The following is a 17176-nucleotide window of genomic DNA, read 5'->3' as shown; positions in this document are numbered from 1 at the left end:
GACACATTTTGAAGGTCAAATGTCATGGTCAAGGTCAAAGGTCAAGGTCACATCCATCCAAGATGGCCGCCGTGATGTCACAATCCAAGATGGCGGAAAACACCACAGACACCACACCCTGGACCCTGTCCCCGGAGCCCCATTCCTATACTACTGACACACAACTAACTAAAAATAAAGTTTCATTTATATTTGGTAATCGTTTAATGCTAAGATCGTGGGGATTTTTGTCGTAAACAGGCCGATCAGGCAAGGTGGGGATGCTAGGTGAATACAGTTCAGTCATCTATCTCTGATATGAGCTGAACTAAGCTGATTGGACAATCTTCGTAGACTTCTTCACAGTCTTCGCCACTTCTGCCTCTGTTCTCGGCGAGCTGATACTCTGGGCCAAGATCCTCGTTCACAGATGTCGATGGACTAAAAATACAGAAAGAAAGAGGTTTTAGAAAACAAAAATTAATGCTTTTCACTGGCATTTTATTTTTACACAAAATAAACTTGCCGCATTTTTTTTATTTCTCACCCATCAGTCAGTTTACTATCCCAGAACCTAGCTAGGTATTGCTTCGGTAAACATCGAACTTGCGCTTGGGAGGACCTGGGTTTGAAACTCGGCCTTACCATTATAATGACAGGTTTTTTTTGGCTTTCGTCAAAATACTTAATACAAATCATGTTATTGTTTTTTGCATACAAATAACCAGTTATGATGTTTGTGATGGCATCATTTTATAATTGAAATAAAAATAAATCCTTTCATTTCCTATTTGGGGGACAAAATGTTTCTTTAGATAATTTGAAAATAAGCACTAATTTGTTGCTGATGTGTTTTTAAAATCTTTGTTTAATAATATTGATTTTATGATGACATTTTACGTTTTTTTTCTTTCGAGTTGTTTTAAAACTATAGAACACACATTTAAAAAAAGCTTTTGTTAGGAAACTGCCTTTTCCTAACCAATTGCAACCAGAGGGACATGAAAATTAGAACCCATAAATAGTTACCATATGCTATGGAGAACACATCTCAAATTTTTCTTTGTGTTCTATTACACTGTCCCTACTTTTTCCAAATTTTTGTGAAACAAATAATTTTGATAAATTTTACTGAGTTATAATTTCTGCCGGATGTTGTACGTACTTACCTAAAAACTATAATCTAGTAAAGGATAAAAATAATTGTTTTAATTAAACTGCAAAGCCCGCGACTTCATTCTTGTTGATGCATTAAAAAAGATCCCGCATTAATATTTTAATCTATTACAAACAAATAAAATTATATTACTTCAAAGTAGACGTCAATAGTATCTCAAATATCTGATTGAATATAAATAACTCTATGTAATTCGGATTTTTACGTATCAGTATCCTGCGTGCATCCAATTAGCTAATACATGTTGGATTACATAAAATAATCCATCAACAGCAAAGGACACAAGAGAAAACTCGCTGTGAACCAGAATTTAAAAAAAAATGGAAAAACACTGAAAAATAATAAACAATAATAAGGTTCATTAGTCTTAAGTGTAAGTAAGAGCAAATAAAACATCTAAAATTAAAAAAAAAATCTTATTTTGGTAGATACAGAGTGATTTGTAGAGTGTTAGACTAACTGGAGTAGTCTTAGTTAGAAAATAAATATTGAGCAAAAGGGTCCTAGGGGTTTACATTTTTTCTTATAATTTTTAAAAAAATATTTTTGTATGGTTTTTACAGAAATTTGACATTTTAGCCCATACATCTTTTTTTTCTCGCGTGTATAAGATTAGATCTTTTTATGCATTTGATGCATCATTCGTCTATGCAAGGCAGTGTTGGATGCAAAGAACGACTAATCAATTAGTTCTAAACTCATAAAGTCAGAAAAGGGAAAACAAATAGGCAAAAACGTAAACTTACACTTAATTTAAAAAACTTATCGCATTCAATTATTAAAATGATTTAAAAAAATTTCTTAATTTTTGTTTAATACAAGGGTGCACTTAATTAATATTAAACTCTTTCAGCTTGTGTAAAAAAAATTAGACGAACAGTGATATTGGAGTAAAATTACAAACGAATTATTTTTTATTTGTTTAAAAAACGTTACAAATGTGACTCGAATATTGAACCCTTATTTCTAACACTATAACTGCATTATACTTTAATAGGCAAATACTAAAGTATAAGGCATTTGTACTCTTAGGCTTGTGTGGTGTACTCAAAGTGACCGTGTGGTGCCAGGTGAGCATTCAAAGATCATCTAAAAAGCTTTTGTTTCTGCCAAAGAACTTTAGACATACAAGCCTACAAGCCACTCGATTACTTTGTCTGGGGACGTGCTAAAGAGCTAGTGTGTGAAGTGGAGATTGATACAAACGAACACTTGATGGAGCGAATGAATGCCGCTTTTGTAAAAATGAAAGAAGAAATAACTCTCTCCACACCCCAAACGTAAAAAACCGACGTAGCTATCGAGTGGTATTAGAAACTGAGGAGATGTATTGTAACAGTATTTGATACTATTTTTAGTAAATGATTATTTTGATTTTTATTTATGGCTGTTATTTTTTATTTCCATATCCTATTTTACACAAACAAATAAGAGATTTAGACCAATATAATATCCCGTTTTAATAAAAAATAATTAAGTAAATTATTTTAAAGCATTTGAATTTCTTGAAAACGATTATATTTCTTGATGTGTAAACATATTAGTTATTTGTATAAGGCATTTTCTGGAGATAATTTTGAGAAAATTTAACGGAAGTTTATGAAAGGAAATTTGGGACAAAGATGGCGGACCCACGTGTAGCAACTAAAATCCGTATAAAATCACTTTTTTTAAAAATAGGGTAGATTTCCAACGTATTGGTGTGCCAAATTAAAATTTATGATAGTGAAGCTACCCTGGAGTATATTTGGTAAACTAAATTAGTCAAGTAAATACTAATTGCAGGTTTGAATATATATTATAAAAATGACATTACTATGTTTACAATATAAAGTATTCTTTTTATACTCAAATTGGCCCCGTTAGCTAAGTGGTATAACGCGTGCTTATTAACCTAAAAGAACGTTGTTCAATTCCCGCCACTGATTTATTTTACTTTTTAATACATAATAATGTAATATAATGATAATTTTGAAGCATGTCAATTAGGTTAACGTTTTTATGTAGGACGTATTTACGCACTGATTTAATTCGATAATGCAAAAAACAATTTACATAAACGTAGTGTTATGATATGTGTTTTTAAAATATTTCAGGTATTGCCATACAAGCATAACTTCCAACATGTGCGAAATCTTTATACAAGCGCTGTTTTTTTTAACCTCCAATGGGCTATAAAATAAAGAAAAATGTACAAAACATAATATTTTTACTACCAAAATTTCAGCAGGTTCTTACTTATTTTTCTACATAATCTCCAAAACGATCGAGGTATTTGTCATATCGTAACACAAGCTTCTGGATGCCTTCTTCTAAGAAGTTAACCGCCAGTGAGGACACACACAGGTCCAGAGCCTGGATCTCCCTCTCCCTCACGACGCCGCTGTGAGGCGGGTGGACTAATCGCGCGGCGCACTGGCTCCCGCGCCAAGACTCATTGCAAGAGATGCAAATAGTGCGGCGCAATGCGCCAAATGATTAGTCCACCCGTCTCACAGCGGCATCGTGAAGGAGAGGGAGAACCAGGCGCTAGCCCTGCATCTCTTCTCTCTGGCGGCTAACGTCTTCGAAGAAGGCATCCAGAAGCGTGTGTCACGTTGTGACAAATGCCTCGATCGTTTTGGCGATTATGTGTAAGACCCTGCTGATAGTTTGGTAATTAAATTATAATGTTGTGTAAATTTGTCTTTTTTTATGGCCCATTGTATGTTGAAAAATAATCCTCGTGTTTTTAACAGTTAAATGAATTTAAATAAAATTCCTTATCGAAAATCCAGACAATAGCCGGGATCTATTGAACGGAAACTTTTAGTTTAAAAAAACCTGATAGAGAGCGCCACATTCGTAATGCTTAAGAGAAAGGACAAAATGTTAAAAATCGTTAACTCCTTTATCGTACCAACACTATTTTCCTGGCTAATAAATTAAAAGTATTTTGATAGTTGCGATTATAAATTTTATATATATTTTTTGATGAATACCTTTGGAATATAATTGTCACACTTGACGGTATTTTTAAGAATTCTTCGTTAAATATAGTTTCTCAGTTCCGTATTGTAAGTTTATTTGCCACATGAAAACATGTGAATTTACTCATTACCGGGGTTAGTTGTTTACACATGACTGGCGAGTACTGAAAGACACGCTCACATTTTTAAAATGAATTTAAGTTGACGAATATGCCTATTTGTGTCCATTTTCTGGCTTTTTGAGTGCAGAACTAATTATTTAGTCGTTCTTTGTATCAAATATTGCCTTGGATAGACGCAAATTCTTCAGAAACCAAACGGAATAACAAGATAGAATCTAAAACACGAGGAATAATATTATAGGGGTTAAGAGGTCACATTTCGGTAAAACGTCGGCAACAAATTAAAAAATAGCAAAAATTTATAACCCGATGATTTTTTTGTTCAATATTTATTTTCTAATTAGGTGTACTAACTCGTCCGTTCAGATTGTTGAACCCATTACTAATCACCCAGTATCGGTATGGTTTACTGCTGGAGTTAGAGTGAGGAGCAAGGAGACGGTTGCCATCTTATATTGCAAAGTAACAGCGGCCATATCAGATGACCTTTCGCCATGAACCTTTACCTGATATTTGAGCTTGACCTCAGCCGTCATTTTGAATTTCGCCAACTTAAATTCTACCATATTGTATCGAAAGCCCCACTCTCAAATAATGCACAAATTTTTACAGTAGGCCCTTATGCTATCTTGTATTCTGATGTCACAACCGTCATCGTGTTTTTTTTCTGCGGAAGTTCCCATCTTAGATTGGGTAATGTCCAACCATCTTTGTTTTTGACGTTCGTTCCTAGAGTGGGTCACCATCTCTCAGTCTCATGCACGTAAGGTCGATGTTCCATTACCTACTTGTTTGTTTTGTTACCCTTAAAGACATATTTAGTTTAAATTATTAGATATACAAAAACACTGAAACTGATGTTATTGGAACTATGAAAACTTGAATATCTGTTTTGGTAAACATATCCCTTTAAAACCAAATGACCATTAAGACATTTAAAAGACTAATAATTAAATAATGCATACAAAAAACACATATAGGACTTGTAATTTTTTTAATTTTAAGCAATAATAGCATCACCTGCTACAGAGTGCTGCAGCCATCTTGTTTTAACACATGCTCCTAGGAGCACACGTGTAATGTAGTCACACACCGTCTTCTAGAGTGCGCTGTCGCCATATCAGTATAATTTTTTAACCGCTAGAGAGCAATATTGCCAATTATCAGATCGATGACCATATTTACCTCCATCATGAAAATCTGTAATTGTTAACCAAGAAATTAAAAATCTTAAAATCATCAAAAAAATCACCTTATAGTTTACTGAATGATTAGATCAATGCTAGTACACGGTTCAATCTCTGATCATGCTAAATAAATTGTTTAGGTAAGAAATACGTATTTAATAAAATATTCTAAAAAAAAAATCCTATAATGATTTTAATTCACATCTTACAGCCTCCAGTTAGTTTTGTAAATATTATCATAAAAATATGAAAAATTAAAAAAAAAACACAAAAAATGTAATAACTAATTCGATGGATTTCAGTCTTTGGTTCGAAACTTAATCTATGCAAAAAAGTTAATTTAACCCAAAAAATCTTATTTAATTACATATGGTGAAAAATCTACTTAGAGGCTCAAATTCACTATTGAAAAGCCACCCTAAATCGCTCATGACATTTTGGCGGATTCTTTTACGTTTCGCGACATTGCGGGGGATTTTAAAGCTCTTTCGCAACACCACGCCATATTACAAAATCACTGTAAACAGAGGCACATATATACTTAATTTATTAATTAACTGTGACAAAATATAAATATCAGGTGTGCCAAACGATGTATGCTCAATTACTTGGGTGCCATAATGAGTTTATTTTTTGGCTAGCAAAAATTTATTCTTATTATTCTCGGCAGAAGAGTTACAGTGAATAGCCGAATTTGCATGTTTGATTTTATAAGGTGACAGCACCGATTTATTTATATATTTTATTAAAGTAAAAAAATATTTTATATATATGTGGAATTTTTTTTCATAAAAACGTTCTCTTTAAAATGTGTTTTACATTGTTACAAAATGTATGTTAATGATATCATATTAATTATTTTTGCTGCATAGTGGGGAGGTCTTCATTTATGTTTTGAAGCTCTGCATGGCTATAGTTTCTCTCTCTAATAGATACATTTGTGCTAAAGGATAAAGTCATTTTGGGCACGAATTAAAAATATTAAATTGCTACTTCACTTTCAAGTCAGTAACCGTTTGTGCATAGCACAAGCTAGATGCGCATGAATGGCAGACGCCCTGTAGGCAGAAAATTAGGGTGTATTTTCTTGTATATGAATATAATATTTTTTTAAATTTATTAAGAATCTGAAATGAAAAAATATATAAGCGGAATTCAGTTGGACATTTTCATTTAGTAAACTGGATGGGGTACCCGGAACAACTTAAGACTTGGATTAATCAGACAGACATTGTAAATAAAAAATTAAATTTTCGGTTCTTAGGGGAAGCCTACCCCTAGCTACAGGAATAGGGGATGGTGGTCATAGATGGGCATTCCATGGAAGTGGGAGGTAATTAAATTGTATTTATTGAGTAACGGGAGCTAGGATCCTGTGGATACAGATTGAGCGAGTGGGGTGGCATATTAATAGGGGCTACAGTGCTTTGAGGGCCACAAGGTGTGTAAGAAGCAACGCCTCCTCTGGATGAGGTTAGATTGTGAAAAGAAGGAACGCGCTTGTGTGGAGCTATGCACAGTCTGCAGGCGGTGGTATACACAAATATCTATTCATCAAGAGCGTCGACAAGCTTTGATGGAGAATAACTTTTTTTTTTAAATGAAAATATTTGTAAGTGTACTTAATATATGATAAACTGTTGACAAACATATTTTTATGGTTTTCATGCATCTGCAAAGAGCCAATGTATCTAAATTTATGTGTTCAAGTGATTGTGAAAATACAATGTTTGATGTTTATCCAAACTTCTATTTCCTGTTTTTTTTTTGTTCTAAGAAACTGTGTGGTAAATAAATGGAATTTACATACGGTAAAACATATCGCCTGCAAGCACTGGAAATACCAACACCTATGCAAGAATGTGAGGCGGGTTGTCTCAACACAGGTGTGCAGGCTATTTGTGATCCAATGTTTTTCTGAAGCGGGGTTGTTATGTATTTTTGGACATTAAAATTTTACAAACATTTGTATATTGAAAATTATCGATATTTTTTATCGTCCTTGACGTGAAGTCGTGGGGAGGGTTCACAAGCAATGCAAGCAGCAATAAATATGACTTTTATCATATTTGTATCAATTTGTAATGGCATATTCCTTCCATTTGACAATTTTTAGCTCTACAGAAGAACACTGTGTCGGAACAACGAGGAAAACACAAAGTGCCTACACACAGGCATCTAAATATATATTTAATTTACAATATTTTTTAAAGCTCTTTTCAGCTTTGGTACAAGAACCAGTCATTGAGAACTACTTCCAAAAATTTCTATAATTGTTTCATATTCTACTTCCCATAACTCCGCAAATCTAAATATGTAGCAGCCGATGTCTATCGTGTATTCAATATAGCCTTCCCCAGGGGAAATCCCATATTGGAAGAAATATTTTGGATATTCCCTTTGTTCTTGTTTAACCTACTTAATCCTCTGACAATTAATTCTGTGTTAAGAGTAGCTGTGAGCACGCTTGCATCTTAACTTTAATATCGCTTTCTGCGATCATGGTTCTAAACCATCACGCTGCACTCACAATTTTTATAAAACAAAAACATAATTGACATTTAGCGACTGTGGTGCTGCCTTGCAGCAGACTTTGCAACAATCTGTGACATCATAAAATATACGACACACTAGTGACACATACCAGCCAACTTTGGAACCATGAGTGATGTCATCAAATATGGCCGACAATAAACACTATCAGCATCTACCAGTGAACTTCTGAATTAAGTTTGGGTGGCAAAAGGGTGGGAGTTGATAGGATCTAATGCATACCTCCTTTAGAGACGAATGGTATAATCAGTAAATTTCCTAAGGAGGAGGATGTGGGAGGGATTTTGAGGGGTAGCCTAAACGACATGTATTGAGAGACACTTTTTGAGGTTAATTGGTTTTTAATTATCCCATAGTGTGATCCACCACCGCTGCCCCCCTCCTACTAATATGCACGTGGAAAAGAGAATTGTTTTTACTTTATACGTAAAAAGCTGTAAAAGGGTTTGTTAATATGCCAAGATTATGTTATAATTGAGTAAACTCAGTGCTTGCAAATCTGTTAAGTTATCTCTAAATTAACAAAGAGCCCATGAACATTAATTTGTAACCAGTTTTCTTTGTAAATATAATGTGGACATTTTCAAAACTTTAGCCATCAACAGAGACCATGAAACTGTAACTGGAGACTCACGTGAACACGACGTGTAGAATGTCAGCGATCATGCTGGTACCCTTCATCGGTGTCGCTGCCGCCTCGCATATTGCCTTCAGCAGACACGTCTCTCCGTCGTAGCCATGGCTGCCAAAACAACAGAACCCTTCACTCACATCCACCAGCACTGACGCCAGAAAGTGCACCGAGTATTTATCAGTACAGCGATCTAAACCTGCCATTACCACAGGTAGGCTTGTAGTTTACACTTTTAGAGAGACTATATATACGGTGTGCCGCACCTCTGGAACTTGTGGCGCAGCACGAGGTAGGCCGTGGTGCGAGAGAGGTCGCGCAGAGAGCGCGTCTCGCGGCGGGCGTAGCCGTACTGCGACAGCTCGCTGGCGTTGTACGGCAGCACGTAGTTGGCCTCGTAGTTCCACGAGAAGGACACGTCGTTGTAGGGCTCGTCCAGCGGGATGCCGACTGCCAGGAACAGCTGCAAGCACCACCCACCTCCCTCTTGTGACGGCACGCCTCGCACGCCTCATGGCGTCATTGAGTTTGTGAAGTCCCATAAACCAAACTGTGAATAAATGCTGATCTGCACACTTAGCAAACAAGTCTGTAAACTTTCAAAAAAAAAATATCGAAAAAATTCGAAATTTATGTTCCGTTTTTAGGCTCTAACGAAACTGGAAGCACAGTTAATTTCTTATTTAAAACTTAAGAGCAAAGCAGCCTGGCTTGACACAATTTGGGGCAAAATACCGGACCGCTCTTTGATAGTCGCGTGTCTCGCAGCCAGTGTCCAGTTGGCGACCACGATCTCGTGGTCAGTACCGGGTGGCACACACACACACACGCACGGTAGTGAAAAAAACGGTACGCTAGTCCTTAAATGGCGGCACACCGACAACTAAATAAAGTACTATAAAATATAAGTAAAAATTAGCTAAAATCATATTTAGTTTTAAGAAATAACAAAGCACAGTATGAATTTTTCAAAAAAAGAATTAATTCACTCTATATTACAACTTACTAAAGACTTACGCCCGCGTGAAAATTACTAGGTGAAATTAAAATAAATTAGAACAATACCAGACTAGAAACTTGCTTAGGGCATCAACATTTTTATTTTAGTATTCGTTGTTTATTTAAAACACACGTTAGAATAAAGTTAAGTATATTGTTACGAGGACGCTAGCGTCGAGGCTGGCCAGCCAGCCAGTCTGCCTGCGGGAAACGTCGCTATAAACCTAGTCCGACTAGCGAGGAGCCTCCTTCCTCCCTAGGGTTCTGCATGTATCCAGAGTCCGGTCTGTGTGAAGTGGCGTGACTAGGAAGCCATTGTTTTCGGATCTTAGAGTGCTAAGGGGCCAGCCTCATGGGTACACACACGGTGTGCAGGACTTCAGAAGAAACCATGTTATTTGAAAACCACTCAAGATATCAGAGTGGTGTTACTTACGAACACGCTGAGGGCGCACGTGTGGTTCTGTTTACGTATTTAATATTTAAACTGTATTACAAGGAGAAGGAAAAGGCCTAAAACGCTTGTTATTTTTAGACATGAAATGCCCGGAACTGTAATATCACAGTATTACAGAGTACTGAAATTGTGTATATTTGGTTGGTTTATGAGTTCAAACGCCGTCACCTAGCTACGAAAGTCATAAAGTACTTTGTTGACAGTCGCTGAATGTTTATTTACTAACTGTGCTTTAGTTTAAAACATAATTTAAAGACATTTAAAGACTTTGCCGCTAAAATATTTGTTTTAATTATTATTTTATTTACATTTATACTCGTTAAAATCACTTCGTTTGATTTCTTGGACAGTGCCTTGAGATTGGCTGAGGCTTGCCGGCGCCTCTAGCGAAGCGCCTGGCGCCAGGAATCATGGGAAAGGAACGTGTTGTACCGCTTGTTGTGATGCAGCTTACCGTCAGAAGTCCCTGACGGAAGCTAATTTTACAGTTCAAATTGCGTGTGCGGACGCTATTGTATTATAGTGTTAGTCCGCGATATCACCACGAACAAAGTGTGACATAAATTATCGCCCAGCTCACCGGCAATCGCCTACTGTAAGTACATTTGTGTATGATCCAGAGACAGCATGCCTCAGGTAGGTCATATTGATTATTGCGTTTAATGCAAATTTTAGTGACGCCGACCATATTTAGGCCTATTTACACTAGCAGGCAATTGCAATTTTATGTGAATTTTGCAGCCTTAAGTACAAGCTACTATTTGTAAACTTTGTTCTTGTGCCCCAAGGCCAATATTTATTTAAAACATACAAACATTCAGAAGAGCACAGACAGCCATAGGCCAGAAGTCCTGTTAGTACTGTCTACCGACGTTGACGAGAATTTAACCACACTTTGGTTAGTTCAACCCTAGTGTTATCCCAGAGTTATGAGCCAACAGTCATTCTGGAATTGTATTAAGACTACATGGTGGTTGTTCCTTACACCCATGGAGCTGGATTCAGGGAAGAGAGTGCTCCGAACTTCTCTGGACAGAACCGGCACGTCCTTCTCGAACTGCAGGCCCAGGCTCCTCAGTGGCAGCATGCACATTGCTGCCAACACGGCGACTCTGAAAACTCGAGAAATGTCAACAATTTCACGCGAAACCCACCAAACCAGAAATTATTGAACATTATTTTTTTGTATATAAGTTAATAAATATGTTTTATAGTTTGGTAGAAAAATTTATGAGGCAAAGATTTTTCTTGAAAATCCTATTCATTCCTGAAATATTTCACACACATTGCATTAAATTTTTGCTTACAGCATTCCCAAGTGAGTGTTTCAACATATCTGACATCCATACAAAAACAGTCTTAACAGCTATTTAACACAGTTATGCAGAATCAAATAATCTCATAAAGATTTTTTTTGAAACCTTGAAAGTTATTATTGCCCAATAAATCTCAGCTCTGTAACTAAAGATAAATGCATGCGTATCCACCAGCACTCAGCACTAAATAACGAGCAGAAATGATCTTAGTAGTGCCACAGTTGAGCCTGGAGAACTTATGCAGATAACCCGAGAATTCATGCTCGCTACTATGCCCTTAAATGCAATCACTACGTTAGATCCATTAAGAATTTTTCATTTAACAAAACTCAGAGACGAGTCGGGTGATGTCTTAATTTAACTAGTTAGCAGATAGAATATCTATAATTATTATTTAAAAAGAAGAAATATACTTTAAAAGTCTCATTTAACCAGGGCATTAGTTTGAATGTTTAATGTCTATAAGATAATTAGCGGTTAGAAATAAACTTATAATTGCAATAGGCATCGTTTAAGTAATCATTTTAAGCATCAAACAGTTAGCTAAAGAAATAAAGTAGTTTGGGGACATAAAAATAAAGTTATTAGGGCAAACTATATTTTCTGACATACCAGAATATTAATTCTGGCTAAATATCATGAAAATATTAAGCTAAAGAAATAAAGTAGTTTGGGGACATAAAATAAAGTTATTAGCGCAAACTATATTTTCTGACATACCAGAATATTAATTCTGGCAAAAGATCATGAAAATATTAAGCTATCAGAAAAATCATTTAAGAGAAGATATAAAGCATTCCCATATGGTTACTGTTTGTCATAAAAGAATATTAGAAGAGTTTGCTCCATAGCCCTCGATGGTCTAATGCCTCATGTTAGTAGGACCAGTGCAGGCTTCCTGGATCAACAATTGGCCAATTAAAACACATTAATCTTAATTAAAAACTCCCCCTGCAACCCCTCTATCACTTGTCAATTAAATACCCATTAAGTTCAATTACATAGTGCATATATGCACTTGTCCAACTCCCCCACGCACTCTATGACTCACCAGCAATTGCACTAACACCCCATCTCCCAAACATCTGTCACTTAATAGTAATTAATAATCTATCAATCTTCATTAACTTCATATAACTCATTAATTCCAACTACTCCAATCCCATAAATCGCAATTACACCCAGATGGTGTTTATCCCTTCCCAGTATGACTTGCCAACACTACCTTCCTACCCCTCTAACAAGAAGTGATTTTATTTTTTTATGAGTAGATGTCTTGAGGAGTGGTTATTGATTGGAAGGATGCCCCCTCCCTATTAACGTACATGTTGGTTCTGAAGTTCACAGCCAAGCAGCGCTGGTAGCGCTGATGACCTCACAGCAATTTCAACTTGTAGCTACATGATGGCGCCACTGTCGCAGCACTTTAATGATTTTTTTTTATGTATAAACAACTTTGTTCTTGGTATACGGCATTTGGTAGGAGTAAAAATGGAAAGGAAAAAATTTAACGGAAATGCTTTGCAACGGTGTTGCGTCTGTGCCAAAATCTCATAAATGTCGAAAAGATGGCGAACGCGTGTGTAGCAAAAACATAAACTCGTATATCGTCATTTTGGTAAATATTAGGGTACATAACAAATGCATTGGTGTGCCAAAAGAAACTTTATGATAGTGAAACTACCAGTGAATATATTTGGAGAACTAAAATGATCATAGTTAAAATAAATCCCAAGTGTTAATTGATATTATCCTAATTTTTGATTCCCAACATTCTTGGTAGCATGGTGGTAAGGTGTTTTATAAGAATGAATTCCATGGTCGAAACCTCGTCGAGAGAAGGCACTGTCAATTTTAATAACATTATTATTAAATAATATTATTTAATAAAAATTCTGAATCAGCTCAATAAGGTTAAGATTTGTTTGTAGGAAGAATCTACAGACGTTAAACAAAAACAAGTACACAAACATTTACTTAGTGCAATGTGTTTAAAAAAAAGGTTTTAGATTAACATTTTAGTGTGGACAATTTTTAATAATAACGGCTTACTTGTTTTTACAAGATAAAAAGTATCCTTATCGAAATGCAAGTCCAAATATGGGATATATTGTACAAAAAATTATAGTGTGAAAATATTTAAAAGATAGCACAACATTTGTAATGATTTAGAGAACTAGTAAACCATAAAATATATTTGACCCAACACAATTTTCCTGGCTAATAAATTTTATGTATTTTTAAGTGGCTATTATATTTTGTTATGGCTATTAAAGTTTACAAAATGCATTCCAGTATATTTTTACTACCATAAAATTTACTTTGGCACACCAATACACTTATAACATCCCCTGTGGGTCCACCTTCTTGATGACTCCAGCTCGTAGCTATAGCAGCTTCTGCATGCATGTGCATAAGACTCCATTTCGTTGCATTTCTGGTGCATACTAAAATTTTATTCTCAACATGCCTAACGGAATATAATCTCAAGAAAGATAGTACAATCTTGTAAAACAGAATTGTCGATAGGGTTTAAAAAGGGGAAATATTCTACCATTTTTCTCTAAAAAAAATACTTTTCATAATGTATCATGCTCGGCATTGCTTAAAGAATTCTATTTTAGAATTCGTGACCTATATTTATATTATAAGTTTATTTGCAACATGATAACCCATGAGTTTGCTCATTACCATTGATAAATATTTACACATCACTGGCGAGTACTAAAAGACTAGCTTCAATTTTTTTTATTATATTTAAATTTTACTATAGATTTTCTGTAGATGGGATTCGAACCACGAGAGCAGAAATGACAGAAATGCTATCCACAATACCACGAGTATAGTTGAAGATGAGATGGTAATCAAGGTATACATGATTTGTGGGAAAACCAACATTTTGACAGACATCTTAGCTATTATATTTTGTCCAAAGTCTTGGTCAACATCAGAGAGAGAGAGCAATGTCTTTCAGGAACAGTGAAGGAGTGCGAAGGGATGAAATGTAATAGTGGCTATCTTGGCCGAAGTCTTGACCATCATCTTGATCATCATCCATGACACAAGTGATGCATAATGGAGGGATGTGGGGATGAATTAATGTGTGATGAAAAATATCTCTTGGCCTACATCTTGCAGAAAGCTAGATATATATTTATCTAAAACAATAATGCCTCTGGAGGCACACACGAGTAATTAAATGTTCTAGAAGCAATCTTGGCTGCTGACTGTGTGTGTAGTTCCTCCATACAGATACTGTTGTTTTGACACTTTTAGTTATAGAAGTTATATATGTTTGTGTCTTATCCTGAAAACAGAGTGTTTTTATGAAATAAAAAATTTAAATACATGAGTAAATTATTTTTAATTATTTTATTTTTATTCACAACCCTACAATGTATGTGCGAAGTATGTACAGTATCCATCATTGTCTTGAAGTATTTGCAATCATGAAACTGAAGGAGAGGGGTGCTGGGAAGCACTGACGGTTTCCTTCAACTCCCTCGGGAGACCATCATTTTCAAGAAGCAGTTATTGGTGCTGTCTTCTACCCTGGGAGATGTGACAATCAAATGGCCCTGGCATCAGGAGAGGGAGACTGCTATACATAACCTACAAAAATGAATCTTTACTTTCATTTCAGATGCGATGGATAGTGGGTGTGGAGAGGAAGAAGAGAATAGGAGGTGTCTTTCTCTCTTTCACATGCACAAACAAACTAACCAAAAAGGTTTTTTTTTCTTCAGGTGTGAGGCTCAGGCAGGGTAACAGGTGGACCCACCATCATCCCAATGGGAGCAGCGGTAACTCAGCAGCAATGGCGATGGATCATCAGCAATGGTGGTGTCTGGTAACTCTGACAACAATGGCAGTACTGATGATGGCAGCAGACCCATCAGTTTTGCAAGCAGCAAATGACTCATCGAGCGGAGCAAGGTTGAGGAAATAAAATATAATAGTTATGTTCAGAGTCGAAGAGGTAGTCAATGTCAAAATTGAGAAGAGGAAGCTGAGAAGAAGCAGTTGGTTCTAATCTGTAATGTCTCCAAGGAAGCTTGGCGATTCCATCATTGGAGTTACATCACTTTCTATTCCATGATGTCCACCTTGGTCGAATGCTCCATAGTGACAAAAGAATTTCGAGAACTGGATTGTACTGAGTTCCTCAAATCCGAGCATTTTCTGGGAGACAATTCTGGTATTTCTTAAACAAGATGTTGTGGAGTATGTTCACATTAATGCCCTCCATTCTATATGCATAAAGCGTTTGCCAATGGCACACAAACTCTGTTGGAATTTCCCCTCTGGCCAAGCCTATCACTCCTCTTACCCCCTTATAAATGGGCAGAAACCCTCAAACCTCAGGAGTGTAGCTCATCTTGTCAATTTACACAGCGAAATATGGGGTAATAGACTTCTATATGTCGTGATACTCGACACTGTAAAAGAGCAAGTTAGTATCTGGGTACAGTAGGCGCAGTGAGGGTGAGGTATATTTAGCCAGAATATTGTTATGAAAATCATGCAAGACAAGTTTAGATAAATCAAAAATGGCTACACCGTTGTAAAGGGGTGGTTGAATGTAATTGAACTATTTTCTAACTCGATGACGAAGATATAATAATCGATGATCATCCTGGCCTTTATAGTAGGAGGACCCATCAACTCTGCCACATCATAAATACTGCCATACTTTGAAATTATACAAATATTGCAATCCTTCTTTAGATTAAGAAACGATCTACCAATTGCACTGTTAGACTTGGACTTGTAAAATAATATCTCGAAAGGTTTCGCAGTCTGAGCTCGATATATGATATTTAAGTTTACATAATCGACTTAAAACACTGTCAACACTGTCCAGGATTGCCCTATATCGAATGTAGTGCTTCAGTGTCTTGACATGCAATATATAGTTTCTCCACAGCATAACAGTTATCAAAATATTCTTCATCATACCATTTGGTGTTATTCCATTCATGGGTTTAAGAGGAATATCTGAAAGGCGATCATGACAATCACAGGGGAAGGACAGATTCGCTCTCACTAAATGCGAGTAATCACCATCTATATCCATAATGGAAAAATCCCAATTACAATATTCCAATTCCTGCACTTGCTGGATGTTGCTGACCAGAAGCTCACCCAACATTATGTAACCATAAAGAGAGTTTATGTCAAAAATATTTACGATTCTCGACCATCTAATGATTATTAATCATTTTGTAGCGATGACTAACATTGGTAATGCCACTATGCACAGCACAGTCCAAGAAGATGTACATAACAGAATCTATAACTAGCTTCAGATGCACAAAATACTTGCTCAAAAACCATTATATGCAAGTAATGGTATAGGAATTTATAAAAACTGAGCGAAAATTCTCAAAGAGGTCCATCAACAAACCCGTATCTCTCTTCAGGTATTGCATCGCATGGTCTCCTAGCATTTGGAACTGTAAAATGTCCCAGGTAGACAGGACATGAGCATAGTCCCTCTCAATCATGTCAGTCCCTGTGTGGACATTATGAAATGTATCCATAGGGGGTAGTAAGGAAGTATGCAGTTTATCCAAAATTATAAAAAAATCAAAATGGAATACCTAGTTCCTCTAAGCTAAAACAAATTGTTTCTCATCTGGAAACTGAACTCAGGCTGAGCTGAGCCAGCGAGAGATAGCCAGAAAAGAAGATACAAATTAAAAGGAATCATGCAACTGTCCACTTCACATCATTCGCACATCAACCGCCTTTTATCTCCCTCTCCACTTTGTCCCTGACCACAG

General features: G+C 36.1%; 1 protein-coding gene across 1 annotated transcript; it reads right to left on the bottom strand.

Moving 5' to 3' along the window:
- Window positions 1-278: 278 nt before the first annotated feature.
- On the bottom strand, window positions 279-15313 carry LOC134529509 (uncharacterized). Its single transcript, XM_063363710.1, has 5 exons — window positions 15172-15313; window positions 11060-11169; window positions 8885-9081; window positions 8622-8729; window positions 279-420 (listed from the first exon to the last, which is right to left on the bottom strand). The coding sequence occupies exons 1-5, from the start codon at window positions 15311-15313 to the stop codon at window positions 279-281; spliced, it is 699 nt and encodes a 232-aa protein (XP_063219780.1).
- Window positions 15314-17176: the final 1863 nt, after the last annotated feature.

This window comes from Bacillus rossius, chromosome 1 (genome assembly GCF_032445375.1).
Source record: "Bacillus rossius redtenbacheri isolate Brsri chromosome 1, Brsri_v3, whole genome shotgun sequence".
Taxonomy (NCBI): domain Eukaryota; kingdom Metazoa; phylum Arthropoda; class Insecta; order Phasmatodea; family Bacillidae; genus Bacillus; species Bacillus rossius.
Note: the sequence above shows the minus strand (reverse complement) of the source record. Positions and strands in the feature narration are given on the sequence as shown.

What these genes read in the sequence shown, in the direction of transcription:
- LOC134529509 (XM_063363710.1), bottom strand. Translation starts at nt 15,313, where the DNA reads ATGAGTCATTTGCTGCTTGCAAAACTGATGGGTCTGCTGCCATCATCA. An exon ending in CTGCTCCCATTGGGATGATG is followed by an intron (nt 11,170 to 15,171) that starts GTGGGTCCACCT and finishes CCGTGTTGGCAG; the next exon opens with CAATGTGCATGCTGCCACTG. An exon ending in ATTCTACACGTCGTGTTCAC is followed by an intron (nt 421 to 8,621) that starts GTGAGTCTCCAG and finishes CTGTATTTTTAG; the next exon opens with TCCATCGACATCTGTGAACG.